At 37.3% G+C, this 10,239-nt stretch overlaps 3 protein-coding genes across 4 annotated transcripts in view; 1 reads left to right on the top strand and 2 right to left on the bottom strand.

Moving 5' to 3' along the window:
* The window catches only part of fhad1 (forkhead-associated (FHA) phosphopeptide binding domain 1), a 17,832-nt gene extending 14,645 nt beyond the window's left edge, over positions 1 to 3,187 (bottom strand). Inside the window, exons 1-5 of the mRNA XM_027166822.2 lie at positions 2,849 to 3,187; positions 1,803 to 2,009; positions 1,485 to 1,659; positions 1,226 to 1,320; positions 1 to 148 (exon numbers count right to left, since the gene is read on the bottom strand). The exon at positions 1 to 148 is cut by the window's left edge and continues 80 nt beyond it. Coding sequence (XP_027022623.2) covers positions 1 to 148; positions 1,226 to 1,320; positions 1,485 to 1,659; positions 1,803 to 2,009; positions 2,849 to 2,944 — 721 coding nt within the window. The 5' untranslated portion in view covers positions 2,945 to 3,187. The remainder of the gene's footprint in view (positions 149 to 1,225; positions 1,321 to 1,484; positions 1,660 to 1,802; positions 2,010 to 2,848) is intronic.
* A 590-nt stretch (positions 3,188 to 3,777) lies between these two features.
* LOC113655917 (chymotrypsin-like elastase family member 2A) lies at positions 3,778 to 8,300 on the bottom strand. 2 transcript variants are annotated; one of them, XM_047823020.1, is made up of 8 exons: positions 8,180 to 8,300; positions 6,164 to 6,252; positions 5,939 to 6,036; positions 5,649 to 5,771; positions 5,409 to 5,545; positions 5,156 to 5,301; positions 4,060 to 4,212; positions 3,778 to 3,859 (listed from the first exon to the last, which is right to left on the bottom strand). In XM_047823020.1, exons 1-8 carry the CDS (start codon positions 8,283 to 8,285, stop codon positions 3,842 to 3,844), a joined length of 870 nt encoding a protein of 289 aa, XP_047678976.1. In that variant the 5' UTR covers positions 8,286 to 8,300; the 3' UTR covers positions 3,778 to 3,841. The 2 variants fall into 2 exon arrangements, with proteins under 2 accessions (XP_047678976.1, XP_027022565.1); XM_027166764.2 differs by lacking the exon at positions 8,180 to 8,300 and adding an exon at positions 6,865 to 6,986.
* ela2l (elastase 2 like) lies at positions 7,379 to 9,864 on the top strand. Its single transcript, XM_027166765.2, has 8 exons — positions 7,379 to 7,497; positions 7,614 to 7,702; positions 7,848 to 7,945; positions 8,454 to 8,576; positions 8,795 to 8,931; positions 9,156 to 9,301; positions 9,521 to 9,673; positions 9,780 to 9,864. Exons 1-8 carry the CDS (start codon positions 7,458 to 7,460, stop codon positions 9,795 to 9,797), a joined length of 804 nt encoding a protein of 267 aa, XP_027022566.1. The 5' UTR covers positions 7,379 to 7,457; the 3' UTR covers positions 9,798 to 9,864.
* Positions 9,865 to 10,239: the final 375 nt, after the last annotated feature.

Below are 10,239 nucleotides of genomic sequence, written 5' to 3'. Positions count from 1 at the left end.
GGTCATTCTGGTTGCTCTGAGAGACCTGCAATCGGAGCGCTGACACCTCTTCCCTCAGAGCTGAGATCATGCACTCCTTCCTTTGAGCTTCACTCTGTGATGCAAGAACACGACTCTGGTCCTCCCTACATCTCATCCAGCTTTCTTCCTATAAAAAAATGGGATTTATAGAAAATCAGATGTATCTTCAGAACCCTATTGAGCAAGCCAGATGCAACAATGGCAAAAAAAAAACCTCTTAAGACAACATGAAGAAGAAACCATAGAGAAACCATACTCTGGGGGAAATCTTCTAGATAACTTACTTATACAAATAATTGCAGTATGTAGTTGTAGAAGAAAAATAGAAGCTGTGGGAAAAGTATAGGACAGAAGTTCTTAGAAGTTTTAAGTCTTCAGTATCTTTGGTATAGAATTTAGAGAGTCCATGTGGGTCAATCAGTAACTGCAGAAAGTAAGTCTCTGAAATATTAGAATGCTATGCTGTGATGCTTCTTGTGCCACACCTGAGGCTTTATCTGATCTTTTTATTCTCTCTCTCTCTCTCTCTCTCTCTCTCTCTCTCTCTCTCTCTCTCTCTCTCTCTCTCTCTCTTTCTCTCTCTCTCTCTCTCTGCATGCAATTCATGAATGCAACAATTTATGCTTTGTATGTTTAATTATATTTCACCTCTGCTAAGGAATTAAGTGAAAATTCTTTTAATGTTCCCCTGAATCTGTTATGTTCTGCATGATTGTGATCCCTTCTGACTCTATTCAAACACCATTTCATCCAAAAATCCTCTTTTCTTGTACAAACTTATGTTAATGCAAAGCCCTACATAATGAACATTATCTGGTTACATAATTCAGCAACTGCCTTTAGACTTTTATTATACATTGTTTGTCCAAAAAGGTTTGTGGAAACCTGCTTAACTCCACTAAACACCTTAGGGATGAACTAGAACTCTGACTGCACTCCATACCTCCTCATCCAAAATCACTGCCTAAGCTCATTAATGATATTGTAGACCACAAATCCTGACTAAATCTTGAATGATATTTTTAGACATATGGGCATGATTGCGAGGTGTCTACATAGTGTATGTTTTGAATAAACAGGTGTTTCATTCTCATCACAGTACAGGGAAATGTGTACAGGGAAAAATGATCGCTCATAAATGTGATCAGACATACAACAGTCAGTAGACATAGATTAAGCTGAAAAACCCTGGAGTCATGCCCACCTTGCCCTGTAAGTGGTCCTGCATGCTCTGAGAGCTCTGGGACATGCTTACATTTCTAAAAATCAGTCCTCTTCCTATGCTGCTGGCCAAGCTTCCTATGGCAATAAAGAGAATATTAATCATACTACAATTTAATAATGGTATAATAATATTCCTTAATAAACCTTTATTTACCATCCCAGATAAATGATGGGTTTTACACAGTTCTCACTGTTGTCAAATTGTATTAATAAATGGAAAAGTAGAACATAACCTCTACCTGGTCTATGATAGGCGCCATTGTACTCTGGGACATTTGTACCCAAACTGCTGCGTTTAGCTCCTGCACTTGCAGGACGAGGCCTGCGAGGAGGATGAGGAGTAACAGAAGAGGGCAGTGCATGACTCCTTACTCCAACTGGAGAAGCCACAGACTGGATTGGCATAACAGGGAGCTGAGTGAATATGAAAAGGAAATGAAACATCATGACCAAATGTGAAATGGAACAGTCTTTAACTAGAAATATTCAGAAAATAAATCTAATTGAGGACATTTCTAAACAAAAGATTCTAAAAGGTGCATTTTAATATGTCTTACTGGGTTTGCAGGATCCACAAAGAGCTTGTAAGTTGAGCCTCCATAACCAAAGTGAATCTCATCCCCTGGTGTAAGACGCACTGCTGCATTGTGTATGCAACAATCATTGACATAAGTTCCATGGGCAGAGTTCAGGTCATTAAGAACATAGCAGTGCTCCATCTCATTCCATTCAATAATCGCATGGTGCTCATCAACACCACTATTCTATAAAAGTAAAAGTATAGGACATTTTTAGCCATAAAAATGTCATAACAGTACAATATTTATACCATTTTAATACTAGTTGTAAGAACCAACTCCATAGTTATTTGCACCATTCTGAAAATTGAACAAAAATGTTAAGATGTTGTTTTAGCACAACGTTTTTAAAAAAAAATTAATAATTTTCTTAAGTATTTTCAAAATGATCAGCACCTACTGGAGAAAATAAAAGCACTAAGGTTCTTCCTATAATGCCTAACTCTGCTGGAGTCACTAGTAAATTTTCATGATCTGCTTGTCTGTGCCCAACTCACCAGGTTTTGAGTTTCCACAACAGTTAATTGATTTAAAGCTCTGATTTAGGCTCAATACTTTGAGCACAGATGCGTCTACAGACAAACCTCAGGCAACCACGTCTGGGGCTTAAATATCTTGCTCTTTATGAGAATTCCTAATAAGTACATTTCTTTTTTTTTTCAATAATTTTGTTTACATTCATTTGTTTACAATAATTGTTTGCATTCATTTAAAATAATATATAACTGATGCCACTTTTGCCACATTTTTTAAAGCCAAGGTGATTTCTATTGCTGCCACACAGCTCCAAGGACCTCTGAGTTTACAGTGCATGTAACCTGAAATAAGTCCTTAAAATTAAATCTCCTCTGACAGTAAGAGAAAGGACATGCCTTTTGTGTGTTTGTTTGTTTGTTTGTTTGTTTGTTTGTTTGTTTTTAAGAGATCAGAAGTACAGTAAATTAGACTGGGTTGAGTTATATAGCATCAAGAAACAAAACAACTGTCTGTTGAAATATCAGCCAAAAAAGTTTTATTTATGTTACCTGGAGGCATAGATCTGAATCCCTGTGTTTTCCCACCGTAGTGCTCTTGGGTTGGAGTTTAAATATCCAGTTTAAAGTTTTAAGGTAACCCTTCATTTTAAGCTTCAGAGAATACACATATAAACTTCAGCAGTCATATAGGTGTCGCTTAGTTTATATTTCGCATGCATATATTTTCTCTTGATACGTGTCATTTGTCGGAATGAAATTCTCTCGATTTAAAGTAACAATGTTTACATAACTCGACAGTCTAAATCCTCAGGGAACCGAAGTGAAGTCACGAGCCGAAGTGTATACCGGCGTCATGGCAACACTGTTAGGGGAAACCACGCGTCCAGATCGCACGCGCTAGCACTACAGAGCGTGCTTATCGTAGCATCCCACTGGGGAGAGTAGCCCACTACTCTGGAGTACTACTTAGTAGGCCAAAGTGCTGTTTAAGACATAACCTAACAGGACACAGTTGTACATACGCATTTCAGCAACTAGTTCTGCATGTGTATCTAATACACTGATTTGGACCTAATAATGAAGTCCAACTAAAAATTATTTAAAATAAAAAATAACACAAATGCACAGATACATATACAGTAAAATATGCATCCATACTATAATGTTTGTATGACTTTAATCAGACTTTTTTGTTTGCATTCAAATGTTTTGTTGTTGCTGCTGTTAATTAATTAATGTATTTACTTAATTTTAAATATTTGATGCATTAAAAACATTATTATACCACATCCTATAATTATTTATTATATGATATATTTTAATAATCATACACACACTCACATGCACATCATTTTGTTTATATGTACAGTAGCTAATGACACACTAACCCTTTAATGGATGTATATACTGTGTTCATTGATTTTTGATATGTACATATTGTCATTAGAAAATTGTGGGAAAACCAAAGAAAGAAGATGAACAATGCAAAGAATCTCTTTTATTGATTAGATATTTTTATTTGTTCATGGAGCACACTTCAGTTTAATATGTGGTCATTACCTAGAAAGGAAAAAGAATCAATTACTGTTTGAACTTAAGCATTGAGATAAGCATCAGATGCTCTCTACAGAAACTACACAGGGTTGCTAAGTGAACACAATAACACACATCTAACTGTGTATAACGTATTAGTAAGAAGACACTTGTATAGAAGACTGCTGTATAAAATGTATAAATGTGTAAAATGTTGGTACACCCACATTGTTAATCCAAGGGATGTAGGCAGAAACACGGGTGAAAACTGAAGGCTTCTTGTAGTAGTTGCAGCCCATACTGGAGCCAAAGCTTACAATACCATAAACCATCCAGGCACCATCAGATCTCTTACAGTTCAGAGGTCCACCAGAGTCACCCTGTACAACATGATTACAAGCATGTTTGTAGAAGTTATGGAATAGCATATGTGTTAGCATGCATGTGTAGGTGTGCTTGCTGTATTGTGACTTGCTGAGATAGTTATCACACTGTGTCACTTGTTGTTAGACTTATACCTTGGCATAACACTCTTGAAAACTGCTTCTTTAAAGGTTGTGCAAAGTTAAGGGTTTAAATGAACTATCTCAAAGGGTTCTAATTTTGACCCATTTCTAATACATAAACTCTATGTTGTAGGCTTCTGCATCTTTTAGCAGAACATGCTAAATGTTTTTTTAATGTATGGCACAAGTTATTTGCCTTAAACTTTCTCTGTTATTTTAATAACTATCTTATAGTTGTTTCCATCAAGCAACTTGCTGCATGAGCAAGTTGCTTGATGGAAACAACTATAAGATAGCTATTAAAATAACAGAGAAAGTTTAAGGAGGGATTAATCCCGGAGGGATTAAATCTAAATTTGCTCTTATTTAAAAATACAGTAGAACTTATAGAAGTGTTTAATGCATGTTTTCTTTATATCTGTGATAGATGACACATCAAGGCATGAATACAAGCGTTTGTGGTGCAGGTTCTTTAAAGTGACGTGACATACGGCTAAGTATGGTGACCCATACCCAGAATTCGTTCTCTGCATTTGACCCATCCAAGGTGCACACACACAGCAGTGAACACACACACACCGTGAACACACACCCGGAGCAGTGGGCAGCCATTTATGCTGCGGCGCCCGGGGAGCAGTTGGGGGGTTCGGTGCCTTGCTCAAGGGCACCTCAGTCATGGCCGGCCCGAGACTCGAACCCACAACCTTAGGATTACGAGTCAGACTCTCTAACCATTAGGTCACGTCTTGTCCCTGTGCATATGAAATAAAAGATTAAATGACACATTGCAATAAGGGAACACAAAAAGTACACTTACATTGCAGCTGGACAGCTGACCATCTCCTCCAGCACAGACCATTTTCTCAGTGACCAAACTGCCCCACCAATCAGGCTTACTGCAGGTAGCATGGTCGACTATAGGGAGCAGAGCCTGCTGCAGGATATCTGCAAGGGGGCCTCCAGCTGGAATAATAGAGTGAATGAGAGATTAGGGTTTAATGTCGACTCCTGAAAGAAATAAGGATTATCCAATTTTAAAAAAAAAAAAGTTGCTGAAGAGTTCAGCTCACTCCAAAGACGGCCCCAGCCAGTGACATAGCAGGGGGTGCCACCAGGCAGCACCAGTTCATTCTGAGGCAAACAGGCAGGCATGATCGAGTCGGAAATCTGTACACGGCTCTTCAGCTTGATCAAGGCAATGTCATTCCTGAAAAAATTAGTAGACTTATTAACCATAAAAAAGAAGACAAAATAAAGATGCCTTAACATGAACAAACTGTAAAAGCTGCTACTATATTTTAGTCACTGACCTGATTCTCTGTGAGTCCCACTGCTCATGAACAAAGATCCTCTCAACATCCATTGCAATGGAGCCCTTCTCATTGGCAGTGTTCAGGCTGTGTTTGCCAAGATACACTCTGTAGGTTCGACTGCTGCTGGACCACATGCATAGTTTAGTAGACCTGCTTTCATGCTTTCATTCTGAATTCATTTATCGTCTCATCAATATGTTTATCAATTAAAAGCAGTCATTTTAAAACATTATTTCAACTCTGATGGTTCGTCATTGAATTAAAATTAAGTAAAAGAAATCTCTTACCCGATGCAGTGAGCTGCAGTAAGAACCCACTGGTCAGCAACCAGGGTTCCTCCACAGGTGTGATAGAAACTGGAGCCACTTTTGTACTGGAGAGAGATCTGCAAAATAAAAGAGGAATTGGTAAGCAAGAGAAACTAGCTGACTAGCTAATCAAATTACACAAGAAATGTGAGTACATTTGTAATCAGTCCCAAAGCATACAATAAACTCTACAATGAACAGTACCTGCCAGGGCCAGCTGTTGGCTCGAGCATCATCACCTCCAACCACCCTGTTCACAATGGGTGGGAAGGTGGGCAGCCCACACCCATAGGCTGTTTAAAACATCCACATGATTTAATGCACCATCACTGATGCATATACACTGATGTACAGTATATGCATATAAATCTATGATGTTTCATATAATACTTTGCATTAAAAAAAGATTGATTATGGTTAATCAAATGATATGGATTTATTTCCTTTAACAACAGTAATGCTGACTACACAACAAAATACAGGTTTACATTAATGCATTCCTTTACTGCAGGGACGTGATCTTATTACTTCAAGAAAGAAAAAGAGAGATTGATGACAGAAAACTGATGATACCAGGTACAGTATAATGTAACTCGTTTCATGAATGTTCCACAACATAGCTAAATTCTCTTGCTTGCTATTTCTTTTTCCTAAAATGTTTCTGATTGTAATGTCTGTGATTCTAATTCTTATACATGGTAAATTCACTCTGATGGTGGAAAAATCTTTGACATGATTTATCCATAATTTGCACATATACTTATTTTTCTTTTACTCCCAGGATTACATTGAACCATAGTGTAACATTTTTAGACCTATTTTTAAACAAGCTAAATAAAACCTAAATTCTTCATAAATAATAAAAATTTATTATTTTATTAGATAGAAAATAATGCTTCTCTTACCACCAACAAAGAACAAAGCCAATATCAAGAGCTTCATGGCGAACATACTGTAGCTGATGCAAGCATGCACTTTATATACCTAATTACACAGTCCTAAAACCTGTAAATTCCATGTACATTGTCACTTCTGCCAATGGAGCCTGTTTAGTTTTGTAGATAAATGTCTGAAAATATTACATTATCTTTATCTGTACACTTGTCCTGTGAAATACACAGCTGACATCAAGAAACATTATACGGCTTACAGTGTAAGCATAAGCTCAAAACCGTCTACTACAACAACACATCCATGATCAAAAAATGTGTATGTATGGGTATTTTTTTTTAAAATATACATTGTTCCTTAATGTTATTGTTACAAGCATGAGTTAATTTCATCAGTGAAGTGGATTCTGTGGACACCCAAAGATGTGAAACTTCTGCACTTCTGACAGATGTTAGCTTTTCTGATTAGATATATAGCAGTTCAAGGTGAATCATGCTAAGTTGTGTTTATTTGATTTTCCAGAAAATTTTCCCAGTGGTCAAGTTTCGTTGCTGCCTCAGAGTATATAAACTCCAGGTGGAAGCTGAAAAGAGTGGAAGACACAAACATGATGAAATTTGTTGTCCTAGCTTTTCTGGTAGTTGGAGGTAAGAATCCTGTATCTTCTGAGATGCTCACAGATTTGTGTTTCTCTTGTACTGTATATGTTACTACTGCAATAGACAATATCTCTCAGTGCTTGGATTATTTTTGTCTTTTTTAGCTTATGGATGTGGGTTGCCCACCTTTCCTCCCATTGTAAAGAGGGTTGTGGGTGGTGAGGATGTCCGTCCCCATAGCTGGCCCTGGCAGGTGAGTCACATATTTATATTGTCTGCATTTAAATAAAAGAAGCTACAGTACACTACTTTACATAGTTAAACTAGATTTGATTCTAAAGCTACTTTTCATGCTGTCGTACATAAAATGCTTTCATTCATTAATTTCGTTTCTACAGATCTCTCTCCAGTATACCAGTAATGGCAACTGGTACCACACCTGTGGAGGAACTCTGATCTCTGACCAGTGGGTTCTGACTGCTGCTCACTGCATTAGGTAATAGCCAAGTTACACAATATCACTTTATAACACTCAAAGTAAACCTGATGTTGGACTGTAAATGTAAACATGGAGATTTGTTCCCTGCTAAAAACCCACAGAGATTGCGGTAATAAAATGCAAATATGTCAAGCTTGGGACTAAAAAGAAAATCGTGCCAGGCTGTAATCTACATTCTTTATATTCCCATCTTCCCTGTCAATCACAAAGATACTAGTTCATTATAGGTACCTGTGTAGATAGTCATTTCCCCCTGTGACACAGCATGTGCAGCATTTCTAAAACATACAGATGACAGGTCTAGCATGTCTCTGAGGAAGAATTCCAATTCCACCATTTCCTGTTAGTAGATAGAAAAGAGTGTTATGGGTGAGAATTGGCAGGTGACTGAACTGGTGGGAAATTTGGGGAATTTTTTAAAAATATATATATCAAGTTCAAAAATAGTATTAACACAGATTGTATCAAATTTTGTGACTTAGCTGTATCTTTTGTGATTGTGCAGCTCAAGCAGAACTTACAGAGTTTACCTTGGCAAACACAACCTGAAGCTGGAAGAGAATGACTCTCTGGCAATCAATGCTGGCAAGATCATCGTCCATGAGAAGTGGAATGCTTTCCTTATCCGGTAATAGAAGTGAAATTTATAGCAGGGTTTAGAGTTTTTCCAACAAATTTTTTTCAAATATACTTTACTGCTGATATTATATTTATCATAAAAGCTGATGGAATTACATAGTTATATTTTACAGTCGACACAGTCTTGAGATTTGGGAAATATTACAATAATATTAATATTGGTATCTGTTCCTAATTGAGACCTATTTTATGGCATATGTGTGACAGTAATGACATCGCCCTGGTGAAGCTGGAGACCCCTGTGACCGTTAGTGATACCATCACACCTGCATGTCTTCCCGAGGAAGGTTACATTTTGCCCAATAACGCTCCCTGCTACGTCACTGGCTGGGGACGCATGAAGAGTGAGCTTCCTGCACACTACTGACCATTACACTAAAGACTTTAACATTAGAAAATAATTCAGTGTAAAAACAAATAAACAAATGAAAAACAACTGTAGTTCTTTTTACACAGGCTACACTAATCTCCTCATGTTCAAGTATTTTAGCATCTGAGATAATAGCATTCTGGTGCTCCAGACGTTTGGAGATTTGGTTATATAATTTTTATTTTCCTCCTTCTCTAGCTGGAGGCCCCATTGCAGATATCCTGCAGCAGGCTCTTCTCCCTGTGGTTGACTTTGCTACCTGCACTAAACCTGACTGGTGGGGATCTCAAGTTAAGGACACTATGGTCTGTGCTGGAGGAGATGGCATTGTGTCTGGCTGCAATGTAAGTGTTGCCTGTGAAATGCTTTATGAACAGCTAAACCTATTGGACAAAGTTGGGCATTGAGTTACATTCATGTCACATTATAAACAAACCTGTTATTTCTATAAATTCTGTGTTCTGATGCCCTGGCTCTCACTTGAAAGGGACTGCATGTGTTTGTTTAGATTATAAATGTTTTCAGAGTATCTATTTAACCTACCTGGGTGTTATATGATTTAGGGTGATTCTGGTGGCCCCCTGAACTGCCAGAATGTTGATGGTGCCTGGGAAGTCCATGGTATTGTGAGCTTTGGCTCTGGTCTGAGTTGCAATTACCCCAAGAAGCCGACAGTCTTTACTCAAGTCAGCTCCTACATCAGCTGGATCAGCAATGTAAGTTTATTAATGTTCTGCTGATGAACACTAGAAATGTTCTATGCTAGAAAATCATATCAAATAGCACTGTGTCTAAGCAAAATGTATTTTTTACTGTTTACAGGCCATGGCCAGCAATTAAGGACAGCTTGGATGACATGAAATCTTTCTCTACATTGTAGACAATAAAAACATCAGTTTGAAAGTGATTTGTGGTTATATATTTCTTTCCTATCCAAACAGATAACGCTTCAAGAAATTTCAAGGTAATTACTAGCTTAAAGTACAGACCTTGTTTTCAACCATACATGGGATCACGTGCAAGAAGGTTTTTGAAAGTACACCATTTAAAAGCAGATAAAAGTTGAAGACATAATGAAAGCTATTTTTAAAATCTTGTAATTATAGAATATTTTTACTCCTCAGTGTTTAATACAGACAAAATTGAAAATAAATTTAGTTTATACACCCCAACTCTCCTTATTCTCATAATTGCTGTTAATTGTTACTGCTGCGTATGTTTATAGTAACATAATATACAGTGAATGGAGTTTTAGTATTAGGTGGGGTTGGTTCTGGTCTAA

Source organism: Tachysurus fulvidraco, chromosome 14 (genome assembly GCF_022655615.1).
Source record: "Tachysurus fulvidraco isolate hzauxx_2018 chromosome 14, HZAU_PFXX_2.0, whole genome shotgun sequence".
NCBI lineage: Eukaryota > Metazoa > Chordata > Actinopteri > Siluriformes > Bagridae > Tachysurus > Tachysurus fulvidraco.
This window is presented reverse-complemented; position numbering and strand designations above follow the sequence as displayed.